Genomic DNA, 25758 nt, shown 5'->3' with positions numbered 1-25758 from the left:
TATTTCATGATGTGTTAAATTAGTTTATTATTTTTATAGCAAATATGAATTTTTTTTTGTCGCAAATATTTTGTACTTCATCGCATCAACATTAGTTTATTATTTTTGTTATATCATTTTTCAACCTTGCGTACATAGTAGGAACAGATGCGTTTTATATCATTATTTATAATGTTTTTAATCATTCTTTTAACTAATGTTGTTATGTTAAATTCAACTATTTAAATTTCAATTGTCGTTTCTAGTAAAATATTTTTTTTCCTACTGCACATTTCAAACTGGTACAAAGAATGTATGGGGGGTGTCATTCATTTTAATTCATGTCATGGAGCTAATTTAACACATCATGAAACAATTTCAATGCAATTTAATCAGCAACAAAAAAAAATTAATAAATATCTGCTACATCCTACAAACTTTATGGATAAAGTACAAAATATTAAGAAAATAATATTTGCTACAGATTTCATGGATCTAGTAGAAAATATTAATAACATAATAATAAATAATTTTATTACAATTTTTACATTGAAAGCAATTTAATCACCAACATTAAATAATAAACCAATCTTGATGCGTTTTATATTTTATGGTCTATTGTATAATCTTCCATTTGAAATAAAAAATTGCATAAGGAGATTGGTTTCTTAAATAAAACACAACATATTATGGAACAATGAAATGCAATGAAATGTGTTTTATATTTGTTAGTATGTTGCATAACCCTCCATTTTAAATAAAAAATGATGGAGAGTAAATGGGGAGAAGTGAGAGAGAGAGAAAAGGGAAGAGAAAGTGGAGCCCACAAGGGCATTTTGTTAATAATTTATGAAGAGGGATATTTTGTTTGAAAATGAAGGGCAATTTGTACATTCTCCCTATCAGAAATATTGATGATATTGAACGAAGAAAAAAAATCCAACTCTAAAAACGTATAAAAATTGAGTGTGTGATGAGAGATAAAATAATGCTGATATATATGTTCAGTTTTTTTTTTTTTAAATACTTGGGATCTTATGTATGATCAATTGATATATTATATGTTAATACTTACGCATATGCATCCATATCTATGCGCGCTAGTTGTAAAATATTTTAAATATCGAATGGTCCTTTAAGTAGTTGGTGATTTCCAAGTAGTTACTGGTCTCTCAAATACGTAGTTAATTTCTGAGAGACAGAATAGAGAATTGTTGCTTAGAAACAGTTAGGCGCTCTCTAAACTAAATGTTCCATAATCTGCAAAAAAAATTAATATTTCCATGATAGATGGCTCTTTTAATATTTGTAGGTGCTATTTGTACGAACATTGATATATGTTGGATAGCTTTCACAACATTTAACAAGGCAGTACATGTTGAGCAATATTCCCAATATCTCAATAAAACAGAGAGAAAGCGACATATCATGTTTAGTAAAAAGAAAGGTACATTGCATGTGAAGCCATCATGTATCGGACAGACACACACAGTAGAAAGACTTGACTAGAGCATGTTTTTTTTCTTTTGCGTAGGGACCTAATAACTTAGTGCAATTGCCGACATGCTAAAAGATGAATCCATATTATCTTACATATATAGTAACATAAATTTTCATTTTCATTTTGATCAAATCTTGACCGAGTAAAGAATTCACTGTTTCGGAATTCATTGCCTATGATCTCTATTTTTATTTTTTAACAATAATATATTTTTTGTTTTGAAAATGGGATTAGATTTTGTCGAATGGGCTTTGTACAAAGGGCTTTTAACAATAATATGACCTTAGTTTATTTATTTATTTTTCTATTATTAATTTAATAATACAAATTATTATAATTTGTAGAAATTTAGGGTTGAGGATTTTGATATCAAAATATAAGTTCTAAAACTACCAGATTTGGTTTAGAGCTACCAGACATAGGAATTTTGTGTTTCAAACACCAAAATATAGGTTTTAAAAATACCATACTTGTTTCATATTTATGGGAATTAGGTATTTTGCCTTCCAAATACTAAAATGTAGATTATAAAAATACTAAGCTTGGTTTAGATCTATACCAAACATAAAAATTTAGGGAGAATTTCATATATGTCACTCAAAAATTGTGAAATTACATATTTACCATCCAAATTTCTATAATTATATATTTATCATTTAAAAATCTAATAACTCACATATTTATCCAATTAATCAAAAAATGAGATTAATTAAGTTTAAGATTATATAAAATATAATTAGAAAGTTATTTAGTGTCTTCTTCTTCTCTGCCCCTTCATCCTTTGCACACATATTTTCCTCTCGTCTTTTCTGACGTAACTTCCTATTTTTGCTTAAACTCTATCCTCATCTCGTCTCTCCCACTTCAACTCAGAGAGAAGGGGCAGCAGACTCGGATATAAGGATTCAAACTCTAGCTTAATCGTCTAAAACAAGGTAACCACTCTTAACTTTTTCATCAAAATAACTCATACTGAATTCAATGCTGATATCGCAACTCGTTATCAGAGCAGTAACTGAATTTGAGAATTTGTATTTTACTACTGGTTCAGTTTGGAATATCTATTTTTAATTTTTATATTATAAAGAAGAACAGTTCTAAGAAAAGAAAGAAAGAGTGTTAAGTTAATCATTGATTAATTATAGTTTTAAAAAAATTTAATATAATTAATCTGAGTTTTGGGTATATTTGATATATACTAAAGTTATATTGGGTAAATTTGTGAGTTATTAGATTTTTAGATGGTAAATATGTAATTATAAAAATTTGGATGGTAAATATATAATTTCACAATTTTTGAGTGGTATATATGAAATTCTTTCAAAAATTTATGTTTAAAAATAAACAAGACTTGGTTCAGATTTACGAGGACGTACGAACCAACAAGGACCTTCATACCAATGAACCAACAAGCATAGTGACAAATGAATTATTCGAGTTCGGTTCGGCAAGATCAAAAGTTCGTGATTCGAAAATAATTCGGATATAATTCGGAAATGACTCGGAATTATCCGAATCAGAAATCTTAGTCCTGCAAGGGAGCAAAAAAATAACCAAAAAAATAATTGTTCTTGAAAAAATTCGGAAAAAATTCATAAAATTCGCGAATTAATCACTTAATCCTAGAGCCTTCCATTGATCACTCTCTCATATTAATTTCATGAAAATATCACTTTTTCTATGACAAACTCCAATCTAATAAACTTGGTTATGAACCGCTAGGTTGATTTCATGTGTCCAATAATCAAATTTCAAAATTAATTCCAATAATCAACTTTAAACTGTACTACGATGCTCCATGTGAAAGGAATCAAACAAATTTACAGAAAACTATTTAAAATCAACCAGAACCGATTGTCAGAACAGCTCCCAGAGCTCCCAGTCCAACCAACCAGGCTGACCCTGTTCCAGCAGCCCTTGAATACTTTATATTTACTCAGCGACAACATCCATAAAGGAAAAAGTTGAAGATAGTGGGAAGCGCACTCTTAGGCCCTGTTCGGCAGCTTACTATTCATCGTGGGAAAAAAAAATTCACTCAGAACCAAGTTATTTTTCCCACGATGAACAGTAAAAATTAGTTCAAAATTATTGATTCTCATTTCCATTCCTTAGCATCGTTGCTTTATATTTTTATTTTAAGCGCTCCCTTATCGTTGTTCAACCGAGACATAACTAGTATATATAGTGGGTGGTTGGCTGACCCGTCACAAGAGAAACGCCCTATTTTTTGTTTTATTATATTTCTAAAATAATTTATCTTTGGTATATAAAGAAATTGAATTTTGTTGAATCCACCGTTCAAAAATTGCTTTTAATACGAAGCTAAATAATTTTCTTTAGAGTGCAAAATATGTAATATACTTTGTCTTAAGGATGCACGCATTATAGACAAATGCAAAAATTTTATATATAATTTGCATATAGAAAAATAAAATTAACGCTTGTAAATAACATGACATATGTCTATTGATAAAGAGACATGACAAATTGGCTCCAGAAATAAAAATGTTCTGCCTTCGTTTTTTTTAATTTATTTTATTCGTAAACTACTGACACAATGTTTTTTTGTTTTTTTTTTCATATGTAGTATATCATTTTTTTTCACCGCTAATATCTCAACTTTAATTCCAAATAATATTACTAAAATATTAAATTCATTCTGAACTGCTTGTTTTTTGTGTTTATAAAAATACATATAATTGTGAGTAGAACTAGGATGTTCAGTTCATCAACGAATTGGGGAACTTAACATCAAAATCTATCAAAATGACTTCAAATGATGAATCAAAACTATTGAAACTGATTTACTTCACGAGTCATGCGTTTACATGTCAAATTTATAAATTTATAAATTTGTTTAGTACAAAGTCAAGCGGTAAAAAAAATATTTACAAGTAATATAATTTTAATACATTGATTTTTCATTTTATTTTGATGGTTAATTATATGGCAACCTGGTAGAGACCCAGCTTATTCAGAGCAGCATCTATATATCTTTCCATTATACTTCATCACAATGCGATGCGTATTAACTTGTAATTATCCTAAATAATGGCTGGAACAAATCAAATATCACATTTAGAAATATCAAAGAATTAATTAGTCGAAATAATTCAGAATAATATATTTTTATTTGTAATAATACCTGATTACAGTAAATAAACATAAATTAAAGTAAATTAAAAATAAATTACATTATAATCAGACCCTAAAATACCCTACATTAAATTTGTACTACTTTAATCTAAATTCAAACTAAATTATTCTAAATTGGCATGTAGCATGTAATTAACGTGCGTTGATCCATTAATTAATACTGGGCTACAACGGCCCATAAGGCCTAGCCCTCCTGTTCCTCTCAGATTATTAATTGCTGGGCCTGCTCTATGAATTAAGTCCTTGTAATTTATATATAGTCCTTCAATTAATTATAACTAATTCCTTGTTTCAAGCGGTCATGCAGGGATTGGACCCGCGAGCTATGGCCAATATATTTTCTGATGCGGTGTGCATCAGACAGAATATGATCAGCGAGGAGGAATAAATATCACACCATCTGGGGCTGCTTCAGCCAGCGCACCGGGCTCCTCTACCAGTTCCAGTACTCCAAGTTTCTCTGCATGAAGAACCCTACCAGGCTCAACTCCTCTCGTGATGGTGGCAATAGTGGTGTAACCATTCGGAGTCTATTATTAGTGATTACAGGTACGCATACTGACACACCCATTCGGCAATAGTGTACCCAAACTGACACAAACACACACACATCTGAGGTTATGGTGATTAACTAGCAGTATATTTTTTTTTTTCAGGAACATAAATGGGATAAATATTGCACATATTGGACACACGACTGGTACGATGCTACGGCATGGTAATGGTTCAGTAAATTACAAATTAATGACAGACGAGACATGGGTAATTGAAGAATCTCACTTCTTTTAGAGTACAATAATTGCAGAATAATTTGATCTCCTACTCCCGTTTACAAGTGTGAAGCATACATTGCGTTAAACAAGGACAATATACAAATTTAAATTTTACGTTGAAATAACAGCTTGTTGAATATTAACTTAGATAGAAGAGAGGAGTAGACTAATTTTTTTTATTCAAGAACTTATCACTCACATTCAATTTTCTCTACAATTACGGACACACATAAACACTAAGTTCTACATCCTATTTATACAATTTAGAAGTCGGTTGATGATTTCTCTAAATTGTACATGTTCATTTAACCGACTTAGACACTTTCTAGATTATACTCTAACCTAGATCTGTAAATTTCTATAATAATTCCATGTTACCAACTTCGCTTCTTGAATATTTTAGTATAACTAAATTTGGGCTGGGCCTTCTGAGTCGGTGCTGTTATTTCAACATTTTATATATAGTTTGGACTTAAAATAAAATAAAATTAACCTTGTAAATAACATGACTTACGTTAATTCATAAAGAGCCTGGACAAAATTGTCTCCAGCAATAAAAAATATTTGCCTTGGATTTCTATTTTATTAATCCGGAGCCACTATCGCTTAAGTAGTTCATAATATTGTTTTCACCGTTAACACTCTAAAGCGCTTGCCTCTTGCGTTTATAAATATCATATAATTATAACAATTTTGATGATTTTGATGTGTCTTGAGATGTTCAATAAAATGAACTTGACACTTTTACAAAAAAAGCGTTTTATATCGGTTGTAATCGCGTTCTGCTATCGGTTTCTGAACCGATGCATATCACCCCGATAGCAAATCCACAGACATGCCATCGGAGGAAACCAATGGCATTAAGCACCAATGCCATCTGTTGGAAAATTAGGGACCAATGGGATTAATCGTTTTTCGGTTGTTAAATAAGCCGTTTAATGTAGAACACCATCGGATTTACTTTGTAATGAACTGATGGCGATCCTACATACGGCGTTGGATATTTGACGCCGTTAAGGGTCTAATGTCATCTCGTGCGTGCGGTTGTTCGACCGACGGCAGATGTCACTTACGCCATCTTTTACTGTGTTGGCATTTGGCAGGTCTCTTTATTATTTTAGCTATGGCATTTGTTACTAACTAATTTTGAGCCCTTGGTAATTTATGAGAATATATTTTTTTAATTGTGCTTTTATTAGGGTGAAGCCCCGTACGTGTGTGTATATATATATCCATTTATTTATATTAAAAACACACAATAGTAGGTACCAATCAACAAATAATATAAAACCATGCAAGCTACTATGAATAGAAAATTAATATAAATAGAAACAACTAATTGTATTATAGATATAATTAATACATGCAAGTTGTATTCAACTCCGCATGCCCACAACTCCAATGTCACGAAGATATGCTTCGTAGTCCTCTTCCCACATCCTGAACCTGCACAAAAATGGCTTCTGCAAAATAAAATAAAGCCACATGACAAATGTTTCAAAAATTATAAAATCTAAAGAGCCACTTAACTTAAAAAGCCCTATTCATTTGCACCAAATTAACAATTCCTAATTTCACCAAAATCCTTAACTTAACTTAAAAAGCTTAATTGTAGTTAAAAAGCTTAATTTGATCAAGTATAAAAACAATGCATCAAATTTTTGGCATAGTTTTGATTAGTTAAGAAGTGTATATGTGCCCAAGTATAACTACAATTTAACTCATCAAATTTTTTACTTGTACAGGTTGCTGTCACTTACCTATTGCAACCTTGCCTGACAACAATGCATGATGAGTTCCATAAATTAGGTTAACATTTTGGCATAAATGTGTATATGTGATGGCATATATAACAGAAAATATGTGACCAAGTACAAAATGCATTGTACAATTTTCATAGTGATTAATACTGTGTTAGATAGTGCTTGGGGGTAACTAATTCATTATGCATGCCAGATGTTTGCCAAAATGCCTCATGAAGCACCATTATTAGTGTTGGAATCTAACAGGTAAAGGGGACCTTCAGATATACTATAACTAGTCTTTTATTATTAGAATATTCTAGTCTGTTAGTGCAATTCTAATTTTTGAATCCATCAATTTAGTTACTTCACAATTACCTTTTTATAATACTTAATTTGAAGCGTTAAGCTTTCTTTTAGTCATATAAACTATAAAAGTATAACACTGAAGCACAAAACAGTAATGGTAAGAAACAATACTTCGATTTGGAAAGCAAGACACTGGTTTTTTAGCATGTAATTCTTACAATTAGTTCAACAACATGTATTCTATATCAGTGCACAAACTAATAAGTTTATCGATATACCAATAATTAATTCTAAATGCTAATCATGAATAAAAAATGTAGCAGCACAAGCAGAGCAACATAGTACAAATTAGAATTGAGTCATTTCAAACATTCTTCTGAAATTGGGACATGGCTATCGACTTTGTTAATACTGCACAAAGATTAAATGCCCATGAAATTTGAAACAATTCCAAGAATATGACCTTTGTTCTGTACAAATAAATATATAATACAAACATTGTTTGGACCATACATTACTAGCAATTTATGCCTATCTATCATGAAATTTTCATAAAAGGCTACTAAGACCACTAAGACCAACATATATCCCAATATGTTATGCCTGTCTATCATGAAATTTTCATAAAAGGCTACTAAGACCATTGCACCTGAATTTCTAAAAAAAATTATACAGATCATTTGTCAAAAATCTAGTACCTTTTTGTAGTTTACGCATCTATAGAATACCCTCTGTGGAATTGTTGTGGTACCGCTCACAAGTTTCTTCACATCGATCCCGCAATTTAGGTATTGCACGATTGGCAACAGACTGTCATTCTGCTGGGCAGTGGTGGACGAAATCAATTGCGTAGAGTTCCCAGAGGATGACTGAAGGTGATGCATGCTGATTAGATTGGAAGGAGGAGGAGGCAATTAGGGTTACTAGCAAGGTGCTGGGTAGGAGGAGGAGGAGGTGATGGTCGAATTGCAAACAAGAAATAATTGGGGTTTTATTGTTGAATCTCGGCGGAGGAGGAGGCGCGATAATAGCTGTGGAGGAGGCGTGTCAGGGTCGAATGTCTGCAAGAGGAGGTACGATGGTCGATCGATGGAGGAGGCATTATCTGGAGGAGGCAATTTGGAAATGGAGGCATGCCATGGGTTTTATTTTTTGGATTAATTGAATCTAAAGGGTATAATTGAAAATACATAAACCAAAACAGTATTTTTCAGTTAATTTTTAGTAAAAATAGTATAAAAATACAGTATAAATGGAAAAATTAGGAATTAATGAAGTTTAGAGTGGCATTTTGACAATTTCAAAGTTCGGGATAGCATTTTCACAACTTGAAGATTTTGGAGTGGCATTTTCACAATTTTCCCAAAATTTTATTGTTCGGACGCTTCACCCCATCACTCTCCCTTAATTGAAGAGCGTCACGATCCTTCGCAATTTCATCCAATCGACTTCTTATTTTGTTAAGCCGATCAACAATGCCATCAGGAATTGGTACAATGTACTGTTAAAAAAGAAATGAATTAGAATGCTAAATTTCATAATTTGTTAACTGAAAATGATAATTAAGGGATCAAGGCGCCTACAATGTGAGTCACTGCTCCATCCTATTGCAAATTGACCTCCGACTTTTTAATAAATAATGAAATATGTACGGAAATAAGTTACACGTACAAGTTCATTAGATTGGAACAATATATGTACTGTCCAAAAAGAAATTTATTAGATAAGTGTGTCAAACTTTGTAATTTTATAATTAAAAATAATATATTCAAGGAATCAATTGACACTCTGATGTTAGATTTAAAAAGCGTATTATAAAACAAGTGACCACAACAGTGGATACCAATCCAACTAAAAGAAAAGAAAAAATTGCATTTAGTTACACTATCATAAGTAAGATCCTTTTAATTTTTATATATGCACAAGGTACTAACCTCTATATGCTGTCTCTTGTAAGAACTGGAAGCCACAGAATCCTTTCTTGCCTGTATTTTGTCACGTGTGACCTGGTACTCACCGAGCACATCCTCGGCATCATAAGCGACCTTCTTTAGCTCCTTGAGCCACAGCTTGACAGAGTGGTCTTTAATCTCCCTTTCTTCAGCATCATATAGCGTGGCCTTGATTCGCTCCAGAGTTCGCATTAGCCTCTCCAAATCCTCCTCAGCAACACGAGCACACTCCTTTTCTGAATTATTTGAATTTGATGAAGATGAAGAAGAAGCTGGTGCAGAGGCTATAATTGAGAGGAGCAAATTGGTGGCTAGAGAGAGCAGAGAGGTTATCAAATACCCTGCCATTTTGCTGTGTCGATCTCTATGGAAAGAAGGAAAAGAACCTTAGATCTGAGTTGTGAGAATGAGAAATTAGTAAAGGGCAAGAGAGGAAAGAACGATCTGAGGGGAAAGTAAGGTGAGTTCTTGGAAGTGGCACGCAAATGTTTTTTATTTTACTTTTATGATAGTGGATTAATTACTGTTGGTGGAGTGGGGTCAATATGTCTTTGCCGTTTCTAAGAAACCACCCCACGCTTTTTTTAATTACAAAACAAATATATTTAACATGAGTTTTAGAAAAAATCTATTTTACCAAGACATAACTATTAGCTGCGGCCCACTCGGACCTGCGTGCAAACCCAAAGGATTCGAACCGCATGGTGCATATATATCCTTTACTTAAAATTCCACCACAATTCATCTAATATTCTATATTATTTTTATATAATTTATGTAAATAAAAGATTGCGTCTATATTACATTGCTTTTAATGTTTTGTTTTTGGGAAATAGTATATATATATTCAGTCAGATCATTAAGCTCATAGAATGCAGGTGCTTAGATTCTTCAATAAATCTGAGATTCTTCTTAATATGTTTATTGGACAAAATGGTAAATTTATACTAGAAGTGTTTTATTTTTCTCTTAATAATTGATTGTTTTCATTTGCAATAAAAAAAATGAAAAATGAAAAAAATACACAAGTATGAGTTGGGTTCAATGACTTTCACAAATGGGCCTTAGTAAAGGAAATTAGTCATGTCATTACCGATTCCTGTGCCACACATGTCTATTACATAAGTTACTTTGTGTGCCACATTATTATGTGACGTGTCTTTAGTTGATCGAAAATGACACATCACGTCCCGCGAACTAATCTATTCATATGACGTCATGTTTATTGTAATTTATTTTACAATAGTTTATTTTTTAGCATTATTTTAATTTTTTTTACAAATTAACTTAACACCGGAAAAAAAAAACACGTCAGTAATAACATCACAAGTAGTCACGAAGTGACACTGCAGTCAGGGCAAAGTTGATATTTCCAGTTAATTGAGGGACTGTTGATCATATTCCAACCGGACAATAGCAATTTGTAATTTTGCAAAATTTTCCAATATGAGATATATCCTGAAAAATTATTGGATTCGGTTTATATAATTTATTTTGCGGTTTTAGACTAAATTACTGCAAATTTTTTTGCAGTTTAAATAAAACTGCCATAATTTTTTGTGGTTTCAATTTTTTTTTCCATTTTTCATTTTTTTTTAGTTAAATAGAAATATGTATAATTTATTTATTTTATGTATTGAAATATTAAAAGTACTTTATATATTTCTTTGAAAATAGATGGAATACTATATAATTTGATTTATTAGAAAAACTGCTACAATTTACCTGGATCAACATTTTTCATGCCAGTTTATTTGCTAAGAAAATTTAATATATTTTTCTTTATGAGTTATTGGAATAAAGTTAAAATGTTTGAATTCTGAGTTATTGATCCCGATTTAAAAGTCACTTCTAGGTAATACATAAAATATTGTGATCTTTCTAGTACATTTTATTTCTAGAAAGTTGTATCTATTTTGAGAATTCTTGTTGAGTAACAATCATTAAATAACTTATATTTTTTCAAAAATAGATACAACTTTATAGAAATTAAATGTACTAGAAGGATGACAATATTTTATGTATTTACTTAGAAGTGACTTCTAAACCGGGATCAATAACTCAGAATCCAATTATTTTTATTTTCCTCTAATAACATGTAATGAAATATATTAATTTTGCTTACAGCTGCAAAAAATACAGCATGAAAAATATTTATCCAGATTATTTGTAGCAGTCTTTCTAATAAATCAAATTATATAGTATTCCATCTATTTTAAAAGAAATATATAAAATATTTATAAAATTTCAATACAAAAAATTAATTATAAATATTTTTATATAACTAAAAAAAATATGAAAAATGCAAAAAAAAAATTGAAACCGCAAAAAATTACATTGTTTTGTTTTTTGAAACCGCAAAAAATTGTTGCGGTTTGGAATTCCAAAACCGAGTTGTTTTTTACAGTTTTAGACTGAATTACTGCAAAATTTTTGTGGGGTTTGGGTAGATTTCGAGAAATCACGAAAACTTGGATAGTTTCTGAAATTTCTTATTTTTTAGATATTCATAAAAATTTCGGATTTATGTGTATATATATATATATATAGGGTCTGTCTAAATTGCTGCTGGCAGCATTTCAGCAGAGGTGCTGTCGGGGCTATATTTAGCCGTGTGATGTCCAAATAAAAAAATCCAAACCGTTAGATGTTTAATCTATATTATATTCTACTTGGAGACCAAACTTTATATTTTTTGGAATTTTTTTACTATATATTAAGCTGGATTGAAAACCGCTGATTTCAGTTAATTTCTACAGCTTTGAAATCAGCTGTTTTCAAACCAGCTTAATATATAGTAAAAAAATTTCAAAAAATGTAAAATTTGGTCTTCAAGTAGATTATAATATAGATTAAACATCTAATGGTTTGGATTTATTGTTTGAACATCACAAAAAAAAAAAAACAGCGGCAGCACTGCCGGCAGAAATGCTGCCAGCAGCAAATTAGCCACAGCCTATGGGGTACCGTTATGAGATCTACTGCTTGGGTTTTCTTATAAATCAAAAGTTTCCAACCAAAGAAAGTGGCTCTACTTCTTGGGTTAATTTTCTTCTGGATCGGTTGTTAAGAAAGAGAGAGAGAGACACGGCAGAGGGAATGAGAGTTTGGGTTTTAATTAAACTTAAATATATTTATACAGATATGGGGTACCGTTATGAGATGCAAACAAAGAGGTTTTGATTTATAAGAGGTGGGAGTTATCAGGGGGGGTGCGTATATGGGAGGGACTCAGTGTTTCAAAATGAAGGGGACAGGATTCAAAAACAGAGGGACGTAGGATTAAATCGGAGATTAGACGGTTTCAAGCAGAGAGTTGGTTATATGTTTTTATTATTAATTTTGTGTTTGTTTTTATGACTTTTGTTGCAGGTTTTTGCTAAATCGTACTTGTCATGTATTTTACCTAATCACTTGTAGTATTTTTTTGCCCTAGCAAGGATGTCACTACCAGTAAGAGCAGTCTTCGAATCCATAACAGCAGAGAACATTAAATTAGCAGCACATCCATTCCTACCTCAAAGCTGACTCCTTAGGAAGAATTAAATTACTATGATAAGTTTAACAGCTTAACACTCAAAAATTGCCCTCTCACTCACAAAACTATGTGAACCATAACCATGTCATAGTCAGAGATCTCCAATTTCCAAAAATTCCTAATCACTTGTAGTACTTTTATCTATTTGTTGCAGCTTTTGATTGTAGTATACTTTTGCAGATTTTTCTTGCTATCTTGTTGCTAAGATATAAGTAACCCAATTAGACTTAGAGGCATGAAAAAAATGCAGCATTATCACCTAAAAATAAGGTTTATCCAATGCCGAAGCTGTTTTGTTCCAGCCAAGGGTAATTTCATTCAATAAATCATAACTTGCAAATGCAATTGAGAGAAATAACTTGCAAATGCAATTATGTATCATCATCATCTATAGCATAACAAGACATATAAATTCAAAATTATCTCAACATTTCTGAATTAAACCATTTAACCACAGTACTACATTACCATATAACCACAAAATAACCAAAATAGAAGCTTGTACCAGCGGCTCTTTAACCATTATCATTATCTTCCTAATTAAATACACTTCCACACAACTTGCACATAATTACAATCAAAATACTAATCATCACAACAACATTTATAACAAGAAGAAATATTATCTTCTCCGCTAATGCAACAATTTGGGAGTTTTGTTTCTTCAATTTTTCAATCCCATCACTCTCCCATAATTGAAGAACATGACGATCCTTTGCAATTTCATCAAATGGACTTCTTATTTTGTTAAGCCGATCAACAATGCCATCAGATATTGGTACAATGTACTGTTAAAAAAGAAATGAATTAGAATGCTAAATTTCATAATTTATTAACTGAAAATGATAATTAAGGGATCAAGGCGCCTACAATGTGAGTTATTGTTCCATCCTTTTGCAAATTGACCTGCGACTTTTTAATAAATAATCAAATATGCACGGAAATAAGTTACACGTACAGGTTCATTAGATTGGAACAATATATGTACTGTCCAAAAAGGAATTTATTAGATATCAAGTATGTCAAACTTTGTAATTTTCTAATTAAAAATGATATTCAAGGGATCAATTGACACCCTGATTTTAGATTTAAAAAGCGTATTATAAAACAAGTGACCACTACAGTGGATACCAATCCAACAAAAAGAAAAAAAAAATTGCATTTAGTTACACTATCACAAGTAAGATTTTTTTCATTTTTATATATGCACAAGGTACTAACCTCTATCTGTTGTTCCTTGTGAGAACTGGAAGCCTAAGAATCCTTTCTTGCCTGTATTTTGTCACGTGTGACCTGGTACTCACCGAGCACATCCTCGGCATCATAAGCGACATTCTTTAGCTCCTTGAGCCACAGCTTGACATAGTGGTCTTTAATCTCCCTTTCTTCAGCATCATATAGCGTGGCCTTGATTCGCTCCAGAGTTCGCATTAGCCTCTCCAAATCCTCCTCAACAACAAGAGCACACTCCTTTTCTGAATTATTTGAATTTGATGAAGATGAAGAAGAAGCTTGTGCAGAGGCTACAATTCAGGGGAGCAAATTGATGGCTAGAGAGAGCAGAGAGGTTATCAAAGATTGCGTCTATATTACATTGCTTTTAATGTTTTGTTTTTGGGAAATAGTATATATATATTCAGTCAGATCATTAAGCTCATAGAATGCAGGTGCTTAGATTCTTCAATTAATTTTTTTTTACTATATGTAACACAACTGGACTGTATAATAAAGTAGGAAAATAAATCTGAGATTCTTCTTAATATGTTTATTGGACAAAATGGTAAATTTATACTAGAAGTGTTTTATTTTTCTCTTAATAATTGATTGGTTTCATTTGCAATAAAAAAAATGAAAAATGAAAAAAATACACAAGTATGAGTTGGGTTCAATGACTTTCACAAATGGGCCTTAGTAAAGGAAATTAGTCATGTCATTACCGATTCATGTGCCACACATGTCTGTTACATAAGTTGATTTGTGTGCCACATTATTATGTGACGTGTCTTTAGTTGATCGAAAATGACACATCACGTCCCGCGAACTAATCTATTCATATGACGTCATGTTTATTGTAATTTATTTTACAATAGTTTATTTTTTAGCATTATTTTAATTTTTTTTACAAATTAACTTAACACCGGAAAAAAAAAACACGTCAGTAATAACATCACATGTAGTCACGACGTGACACTGCAGTCAGGGCAAAGTTGATATTTCCAGTTAATTGAGGGACTGTTGATCATATTCCAACCGGACAATAGCAATTTGTAATTTTGCAAAATTTTCCAATATGAGATATATCCTGAAAAATTATTGGATTCGGTTTATATAATTTATTTTGCGGTTTTAGACTAAATTACTGTAATTTTTTTTGCAGTTTAAATAAAACCGCCATAATTTTTTGTGGTTTCAATTTTTTTTTTCCATTTTTCATATTTTTTTAGTTAAATAGAAATATTTATAATTTATTTATTTTATGTATTGAAATATTAAAAGTATTTTATATATTTCTTTAAAAATAGATGGAATACTATATAATTTGATTTATTAGAAAAACTACTACAATTTACCTGGATCAACATTTTTCATGCCAGTTTTTTTGCTAAGAAAATTTAATATATTTTTCTTTATGAGTTATTGTAATAAAGTAAAAATGTTTGAATTCTGAGTTATTGATCCCGATTTAAAAGTCACTTCTATGTAATACATAAAATATTGTGATCTTTCTAGTACATTTTATTTCTATAAAGTTGTATCTATTTTGAGAATTCTTGTTGAGTAACAATCATTAAATAACTTATATTTTTTCAAAAATAGATACAACTTTATAGAAATTAAATGCACTGACAATATTTTCTATATTTACTTAGAAGTGACTTCTAAACCGGGATCAATAACTCTGAATCCAAGCATTTTTTTTTTCCAATAACACATAATGAAATATATTAATTTTTCTTACAGCTGCAAAAAATATAGCATGAAAAATATTTATCTGGATTATTTGTAGCAGTCTTTCTAATAAATCAAATTATATAATATTCTATCTATTTTAAAAGAAATATATAAAATATTTCTAATATTTTAATACAAAAAATTTATTATAAATATTTTTATTTAACTAAAAAAATATGAAAAATGCAAAAAGAAATTATAGTGGTTTTTTTTTAAAACTGAAAAAATTGTTGCAATTTGGAATTCCATCCAAAACTGAATTTTTCTTTGTTGTTTTAGACTGATTTACCACAAAATTTTTGTGGGGTTTGGGTAGATTTCGAAAAAATATCAAATCCTGGACAGTTTCTGAAATTTCATATTTTTTTTAGATATTAATAAAAATTTTGGATTTATGTTAATATTTATATTGATATATATTCATACAATTTATGTTTATTAGTATTAATAGTTTTTTATTTTATTTTTCATATGTTTATATTATTTTTTATTTCATATGTTTATAATTATTTATACTTTATTTTACATATTTAAAATTCTTATAACGTCACCATTTTCTTACCTCTTAAGTTTGAAGCTTTTACTTTATTTTTCTCCTTTATAGATTCCGTGGCCATGTGGTTGTGACCATTTCCTTACCTCTTAAGTTTGAAGCTTTTAGTACTTTATTTCCCTCCTTTATAGATTCTGTGGCCATGTGGTTGTGACGGAGATATATACTGTTATATGTTGTTTTACAGTGATGTTTTAATTATTTTTTCTACTTGTTAGTATTGTTTCACAATAAGGAAATAATGCAATGTATATTAACTTGCAGTACTGCATTTGACTGGAACAAATTAAACACCATGTTTAGAAATAAAAAAAATTAATTAATCAAAATATAATTAAACACCATGTTTAGTAATAATACATGATTGAACTCGTGCAGCTTATGTAGTTTCTACACAGTCTGTGCCAAGTTAGAAAATGAGGAGAGTTGTGATAGATGTGACAAGCCAATGTAAAACACGGTTTTTTTTTCTATAGAAATGAAATTCTCATGAATTCCGGTTTGAGTTTCATTTTTAGCATACTCTAACGTGTTTGGCACTAAAGACTTAATTTGTTGTTGTTGTAATAATATTTAATGTGCGATCTATGATGATTTGTGGTGCTCAGCCTCAAGATGCAACAAAGACAGATCATTCATAAAAAGAACCCTAAATTAAAAAAAAAACACATTTATTATCACCCTTTACTTTTGAATTTTGAATTTATTATCCACAAGAAAAAAACCTGAAATGGATGCAGATTTTGGATTTTTTTTTTTTTTTTTGATATTAATAAACACTCTACCGATGCTCTGTTCTTTAGATGTAAGTTGTGAAAATCATGAGAAGTGAGTAATTAAAGAGAGCAGCAGTCTTTTGATTTGAATCATAATCCATCAAATTATCTGAGTATAATATGAGTAGAACTAGGGTGTTCTTAAGCTCACCAAAGTGTTTGGTGAGCTTAACTGCAAAACACATCAAATATGTTTCAAATAATAAATCTGAACTGTTGAAACCCACCTGCCTTACGAGTGATGAGTCTATATATGAAAATTTTAAACATTAGAATTAATTTAGTATTAAGTCAAGCGACAAAAAACGTTCAAAAAATGAATGCACTAAAATTAATTTATTAACCTTCTAATTTTGACCGATTGACTTTATACTAAACTAATTCGAATGTTTAAAAATTTCACATGTAAACGCATCACACGTAAGATAAGCGAGTTTCAACTGTTTGAATTTGTCATTTAAAATCAATTTGATGAATTTTAAAGTTAAGCTCACCAAACACTTTAGTGAGCTTAAGAACAACCTAGTTCTACTCGTATAATATTAGCAATTTGAAATTATACGCATGTTGCCAACTTTTTCATTGTCGATATTGTCGCTTTAAATATTTTTATTTTTACAAAGTGACAACATCGATAAAGCAAAAAGTTAAAGACAGTGGGAAGCGCACCCTTATCGTTGCTTTATATTTATATACTTTAAGCGCTCCCTTATCGTTGTTCAGCTGAGACATAACTAGTATAGTGGGTGATTGGTTGACCCGTGACAAAAGAAACACTATATTTTTTGTATTATTATATTTCTAAATTAATTTATTTTTTATATATAAAGAAATTGAATTTGTTGAATCCACCGTTTAAGAAAGTTACTTTTAATGAGAAGCTAAATAATTTTCTTTAGAGTGCAAAAAATGTAACATACTTTGTTTTAAGAACGGACTATATACAAATGTAAAATGCATATATAATTTGCATATAGAGAAATAAAATTAACGGTTGTAAACAAAATTGCCTCCAGCAATCAAGATGACCTCGTTTCAAAATCTTCGGATGGCTACTTCTACTAAACAGGGTATTAACCACTGAAAATCTTAACAGGAGAGGTTTTAATTTTGTCAGTATTTGCTACTTATGCCGAGCAGAACAGGAGACCACAATACACCTGTTTAGAGATTGTATAATTGCAAGACAGGTATACAATCGGGTCCTCAATTCAGACATGCTGCATTGCAGTACGCAACTGTTCCATGACGTGGATTATGCAACTTTGCTGATTGACGGAAGTAAGCCGAAGGAACTCAGAGAATTAGTGCTCATCACTTTGTTTATACTATGGAGGGAGCGCTGTACAAGATTGTTCAGAGAGCGTTCAAAGTCGGTTGAAGAATTGACGGAAGAAGTTAAAACCCAGTGGAATTATACAAATCAAAGAAGATTCAGATGATTAAGAAGATCATTATGTTTCTGTTATGTTCTAGGTTTTTTTTTTTTTTTTTTTTTTTTTTTTTGCAATCACATGTACATCCATCAGAGGGTTATTTCTCACAACCCTCAACAAACAATGTAACCAATTGCGGTTAATAAAATAGGAGCACGACTCCTATTCTTACTCAAAAAAAAAAAAAAAGATGACCTTCCTTCGCTTTTTTCATTCGTAGACTACTCACAAAATGTATTATCCGGTGCCATACTCACAAGTAGTGCTTTTTTTTTGTTCATGCACCGCTAATAACTCAAAGTTTAAGTTTCAAATAATATATATTACTAAAATATTAAATTCATTCTGAACTGCTTGCGCTTTTTGCATTTATAAATATACATAAAATTGTGAGAAGAATTACATACGATGTAACTTCAAAATCTATCAAAATGACTTCTAATGACAGATTCAAAATTGTTGAAACCGATCTAGCTACTTGCACTATATACTACAAAAGCCACATTTTCTATCGCCCATTTATCATCGGGTGTCCTTCGACAAGTACAGATGGTGTATGTAACGAGCGGCGAATCATGTGTTTACATGTCTAATTTATAAAAAAACTAATACCGAATTTATAAATTAGTACAATGTCCTTTCTAGAGTCATGCATTTACATGTGAAATTTATATTTTAGTACGATGTCAGGAGATAAAAAAAATAGGTTTATAAGTTATATAATTTTGATACATTCATTGTTCATTTTATATTGACTGTTTGATTTTGTATTAAATTAATTTGGTTTCAACAGTTTGGATTCGTCATTTGAAGTCATTTCGATAGGTTTTGAAGTTGTGTGCACTAATTCTTTGGGTAATTAAGTTGAAGATCGAAAATCCTAATTTTTTGGATCAGTGTAATTTTACACCAATTCAAAGTTTAAATTGGTAAAAATTCTACCTATCCTTCTATAGTAGTCTTTTTCTTTTCTTTTCTTCTTTTATATTACTTCCTATAAATAAAAAAATATTCATTTGGTGGAGTGGGTCACTATTTCTCGTTGTTTCTAAAAACACACCGTCCCCCGTTAAGGATTTTCTATATATAGCTTCTATATATAAATAATATTTTATTTCAGAAATTATATAAAAATAATATAGAAATATAGGATATATATTCGATAGATTACGGTAAAAATAATGAATAATTATAGAAATCCCCTCACCCTTGTCCCCCTATTTATCCCCACACTTTTTTTCTCAATATTAACTTCCTTAACTGCTATTTTCTCTCCATTTATTCCGCTTATAATTTTCATTTATTGCCACATTAAATTATACTATCCTTTAATAACAATCCCCGCATTAATTATACTATCATTTAATAACAATTCCACTAATAAATATTTATCTGTTTATTGATGTTCAAGAAAGTATTTATCATTGTCTCTGACATGCCAATACTTTGATTGATTAAACATTACTTATTGACAACTTCAAGAAATTATTTATCATTGATTCTGAGAAATATTTATTATTGTCTCTGAGATGATGATACATTGATTTGATTAAACATTACTTATTGACAAGTCTAAAAATAAAGTTCAAAAAAATATTTATCATTGTTTCTGACAAGTATTTATCATTATGTCTGAGAAGTATTTATTATTGTCACTAACATTATGATACATGATTTGATTAAACATTAGTAAAAATTCCAATTATGTCTGAGAAGTAACTATTCATGTAACATAAAGTATTTATCTATGTAATATAAAATATTTATCATTATGTCTGAGAAGTATTTATCATTGATGTTTCACTAAAAGTTCAAAAAAAAAAAATTTGTGTGGGGATAAGTGACAAGTATTTATGAGAGAATTGTTTATTTAATGGTCCCCAGTTGTGTGGGGACGATTCAAAAAAAAGAAAATTTTGTGCGGGGATAACTAACGGATTGATTTATCATTTCATAAATAGAGATCATTGCAGAGAGATTACTACTTTACAAATTCAACATAAATATTTTGATGCTTCAAGTTAAAACACTAACAGTTTCTATGGAGTATTAATGATTGAGCTGTCCCCCCATGATTGTTTTGGAAGTTTCTGTGGGATTTTTTGCGGGAATAAAAATGTGGAGATTGTTATCAGAATCGAAAAATAATATAGAAACCGCATGGTTCAAAGGAACCATTGCTGATTTGGTTTCTTCTATTGCATCAAAATTCCACCATAATCCATCAAACCTATATTATTATTATTATTATTATTATTATTATTATTATTATTATTATTATTATTATTAGTTCCATGCCACTTCAAAATGGTGAATTTAGAAAAATGCCACCCCAAAATTTTCCTTTTGCTAAATGTCACTCCAAATCACATTTAAATAAACAATTTACAGTATAAGTGAATTGACCAAAATAGCCTTGATCTTCAAAATTTCTTTCTCCATCTGTCTCCTTCCAAACAAAACTTATGATAGCTGCACTCCATTTTCATTCTGAGATTGGACTTTATTTTAGAGTAGTTTTTTGGTTATTAGGATAAGAGTGAAGGGAGACGAGCAGAAAATTAGCATCGTACTAGTGTTTTTCAACCATTTTTGCATATACTGGTAAGGAGGAAGCTAGTAGTCAGAAGCTTGAAGAAGAGTTACAGTTGGACCCCCTAAGCTAGTCAGTATTTGCAAAATAGATAAGGGGCGGCACTCACAGGCTTTTAAATAGGAATTTAGATGAAGGGTTAGAAGTTATAAGTCTTTTATGTTTTTAACTTTACCGCAATTTTCATTAGTTTCTTTTCATTTGCTTTATGCTCAAATGTTTTTGAGCAGAATTGCTTTTCTTACTTAGTTACATATCTTTTGTAACTCGAAAATGATTAATGAAACAAGGGCTAGACCCTTTTTTCTTTGTCAAAAAAAACTTCACCACAATTTTTAAATTTTTCACAGCGAGTAGAAAATGTAATACAAAGCAGTAGACATTGTTTTCTTTAATGCAAAACCTACGGGTATTTCTTCAGAAAAAAATATTTTGGGTGGCTTCGACTGGGAGGGCTCACCACTGCGACTGGGAGACAAAGAGATGAAGAGAGATGACGAATTTCTGATCGGACCCATTAAGGAAAGGAAAGGGTTAGGAACTGAGCGTATTTTTGGAATATACGAAAATACTCAACATATTCTATTTATTTTTAATTAAAAATGTATAATAATATGATATTTGTGGTAATTTTTTTAATAAATGTGATTTGGAGTGGCATTTAGCAAAAGAGAAATTTTGAGATGACATTTTTCTAAATTCACCATTTTAGAGTGGCATGGAACTAATTTCCACTTATTATTATTATTATTATTATTATTATTATTGTTATTATTATTTTCAATCATTATTGTTATTATTGTTATTGTTATTATTATTGTTATTACTACTATTATTATTATTATTATTATTATTATTATTATTATTATATAATTATTTCTGTAAATATTATATGATATTAGACGAATTGTTTCAATTGTCAAAGCCTACAGCAGTAATCGTATGGCCTGGTAATTTAAAATATATAATAATTAGCGTACATTTTAATTACCCTTAATGAAATGTCAATCGTAAATATCGTCATCTCAATTACCTTGAATCCATAAGCCCTAGAAACAACTCTCAACATGTCAATAGGACAGTTATTGATTATGGCGTTATCTATATTTCCATTATACTTTATGAAAGTGCAATGCGTATTAACTTAGAATCATCCTTAAGAATGGCTGCAACAAATTAAACATCATATTTAGAAATCTATAAGAATTAATTAATCGAAATAATCCACAAGAAAATATTTCTATTTGTAATAATACCTAATTAATTGGAGATTTGTGCTGCTCAACCGCAAGACGCAATAAAAATGTATAATTAATTAATCCATGAAAAAAACCTAAATTACATTATAATCAGATTCTAAAATACCCTAAATTAAATTGTACTACTTTAATCAAAATTGAAACTAAATTAAACTAAATTGGCATGTAGCATGTAATTAACGTGGGTCAATATATTAGTACTGGGTTACAACGGCCCATAAGCCCTAGCACACCTGTTTCTCTCAGATTATTAATTACTGGGCTCTATGAAATCCTTGGAACAGGCCTTCAATTTATTATAACTAATTCCTTGTTTTTCCTTCCATGTAAAGCAGAGGATTTGTGTGTGTGTGTGGGGGGGGGGGGGGGGGGGGGGGGGGGGGGGGGGGGGGAGTGAGAGAGAGAGAGAGAGAATGCCAGTTAGCATTTGTTTGATATTGTGAAGATGATGAAAATAATCTTGTATATTAAACATTAACCTTGTTGTGTTGAGTCTATATGTTGACAAGTCTGATGCTTATGGATGTCTTAATAGTGTTTTCCAACAAACGAATTATGTGGTGGTTTGTAAAGGGTACAATATAATTTTGTGGGTTAGTATCTTCACATAAATACTTGTTTTAACCTTAGTCCTAAGTTTGTGGTAGTGATTTTGATACTATTGATTCCTGTTAGGGAATTTTTTCAATGGTTATTGTTTGTTTTTATTTTATTTTTTTGTAATACTCTCATTTTCCTCAATAGATGTTAGTGATTGTCAGTGACATGAGAACATGGTAATATTTCGGGTTATTATTTTTGCTTGATCCTGAGTTTGACAGTTATAAGAAAAAAAGATTTAATTGTGCTTTCAATTCATTTTGCTTTTATTGCCACATAGTAGTATAAATGAATGAAATCAGAGGTTTAAATGATTGATGATTGAGGTTTAAAATCTTTAGAATTTAAAGTGCTCATGGGCTTTACATTAAAAAAATAAATAAAAACAACGACTTGAAAATAACTCAAAAGTATATCTTCATAGAACTAATTTGAAAGAGAAAATCAAATATAAAATATTCGTATTTTTAAATTTGCAAAATTCATCACGGTTCATAGGAAAAATGGAAAAAAATGATCAGAGAAAAGAAAAAAAGAGTGGATGAAAATATTATTTTCTTTTTTGGCTTAGAAACAAAAGTAGTTAAGAGTGAAAACTATCTAGATTTGTGATTTTAATAATTGTAGATAGAAATTTAAATTCTTGGGAGTAACATTTTAAAATGTTATAAATAGAATTTTAAAAATTTGAATATTAACACTGGAATTTAAATGCATGAAATGGTTGTTAATATTAACGCATACATGCATTTATTTTATGTCAATAGAAAATATTAATTTTCATTTCGTTTGAGAGAACCCGAAGAGAAACGATGGAATCTGCATAGGGGATGTATGACAAATTTAAATCACTCTCATAAATGAGGAAAAAAAACAGAAGAATAAATGAGGAAAAAAACAAAAATTAACCAAGACCAAGCAGTCGATCGGAACAAGGTGAATAGTGAACTGTACAGGTGGCAGCACACTGGACAGTTCCATATTGTACCAGCCCCTACTCCTTACCAGTTTACCGGTACCCTAAACCCTAAACAAAGAGAGAAAGAAGAAACTAACTTTGACAAAGAGGCACATACTGTCCCTGATGAACGCTCTGCTTGTATCCAGTGCCAATTTTACAGCCAACCGCCTAACATAAAATAATAGCATCTGGGACGAGCAATTTTTTTTAACAACCAATAGTCCTATTAAATAAAAAATATATTTAGAGAAGCCTGCTGTGGTGAGAAAAAAAGGCTCATATTCTGACTTGAAGTTTGAATTGTGCTAAACGTGGAAAAAGCCGGAGAAAACTAAATTGTGTGTGTCATCCTAGCTTTGTATCTATATGGTTTCCATCAGAATTTAAAATATGCAACATAATTCTTTTTAATAAATTTAAAGATTGGTCTTATTTCCAATTTCCAAACGGTTATGGTCTTTAGATAGAATTTTTTTTCCCAAAAATAATTACAACAAAATTTAATATGTACAATGTAGAAGGAAGAATAAATGTGTAATATCCGAGATGTCTACAGCCTTCGTTCCCATACTTTGAAAATTTTACCTTGGTGAGAGTGAGGAGAGCGATGGGGAGAAGGGGTAAGGGACAAGAGCACTGGTTGATTGATTGAGCAGCCTTGGAGGCACCACCTCTGCTGAGAAACTGAATGGCAGGCGGGAGTTTAGGTCTTGGAGGATTTGGGTTTGAGGAAATTCACCGTAGATTACATCAATCAACCCTCTCAACCCTCTCCTTTGCCTTTTTCATTTCTCTTTGTTTTTCTCATCTGAGAGAGTCGGGGAGAGGGAGGAAGAGAGTCCCAGTGCCGTCATCGTTCTCCTTGGTCGCGAAATGGAAACCCTAGAGGCGCCATCATTGTCCTCCTCTTTGCTCTCTCTCTCGCGCGCGGCGTATTGTAAAAGGAGACGCCTAGATCGGTGCTTCGAATAAAGAAAAGAGACACTTCGCGTTGGGAAGAAGCGAATACAGAAGAAACACGTTTTTCTATTTGTTTAAGTGAAATAATTTTTATGCGGTTTTTCATGTAGCTAGTATATTTCGAACTAAATTTAGACTTTTACACATTTGACAACATGAAACAGATGCATAAAATCAGAATTAATGATAAATGGCTGAGATTGAAAAATGATTTTGATCAATGGCTGAGATCTTTTGAATGGATGACTCAGATCCTCTCTGGACATGTAGAGGTTTGGGTGCCAAAAAATCCAACGTGATATTAATTAGTAGTGCTGATAAGAATTATACAAAAAAATATAAAGATAAAGAGTAACTTTTTATTCCTTAAACCAGTGAAAGGGTTATCTTTTCATTTCACTTAAAAATATTGCATTAACATATGACCTTAGAAAATCATTACTATTTTTTGGTATACTTTTAGAGTACTTCCATGTCTTTTTTTTTTTTTCTTTTTTTTCTTTCTGCCCCTCAGGTCCTCACCTCCTAAGAAGATATGGATGGAAGAATCAGTGGTGCACGCACTCTCGAAAATTGCAGCATTTATGTCCACTTAAAACCAGGACCACAAGGAGACGCTACAAAGACAAGCCAAGTCAAGTCATTACCTACAGGAGACGCTACAAAGACAAGCCAAGTCATTACCTACAAGTCAAAGTAAACCTCCCATGTACTT

At 30.7% G+C, this 25758-nt stretch overlaps 1 protein-coding gene and 1 long non-coding RNA gene across 6 annotated transcripts in view; both read right to left on the bottom strand.

The window, feature by feature from the left end:
• LOC144549004 (putative disease resistance protein RGA3) overlaps window positions 1–25758 on the bottom strand; it is an 87641-nt gene that overhangs the window by 44668 nt on the left and 17215 nt on the right. The window contains exons 1-3 of one of the 5 annotated variants that reach the window (XM_078297747.1): window positions 9398–9884; window positions 8162–8964; window positions 6636–6875 (exon numbers count right to left, since the gene is read on the bottom strand). The exons of 1 other annotated variant lie outside the window; for it this stretch is intronic. In XM_078297747.1, coding sequence (XP_078153873.1) covers window positions 8815–8964; window positions 9398–9763 — 516 coding nt within the window. In that variant the 5' untranslated portion in view covers window positions 9764–9884 and the 3' untranslated portion in view covers window positions 6636–6875; window positions 8162–8814. 3 more of the 5 variants (XM_078297750.1, XR_013509538.1, XM_078297748.1) reach the window with 3 other exon arrangements.
• LOC144549141 (uncharacterized) lies at window positions 13448–15524 on the bottom strand. Its single transcript, XR_013509587.1, has 2 exons — window positions 14175–15524; window positions 13448–13741 (listed from the first exon to the last, which is right to left on the bottom strand). It is a non-coding gene; the product is annotated as an uncharacterized LOC144549141 (long non-coding RNA).

The sequence above is a fragment of the Carex rostrata genome, chromosome 34, assembly GCF_964058835.1.
Source record: "Carex rostrata chromosome 34, lpCarRost1.2, whole genome shotgun sequence".
Classification (NCBI taxonomy): Eukaryota; Viridiplantae; Streptophyta; class Magnoliopsida; order Poales; family Cyperaceae; genus Carex; species Carex rostrata.
This window is presented reverse-complemented; position numbering and strand designations above follow the sequence as displayed.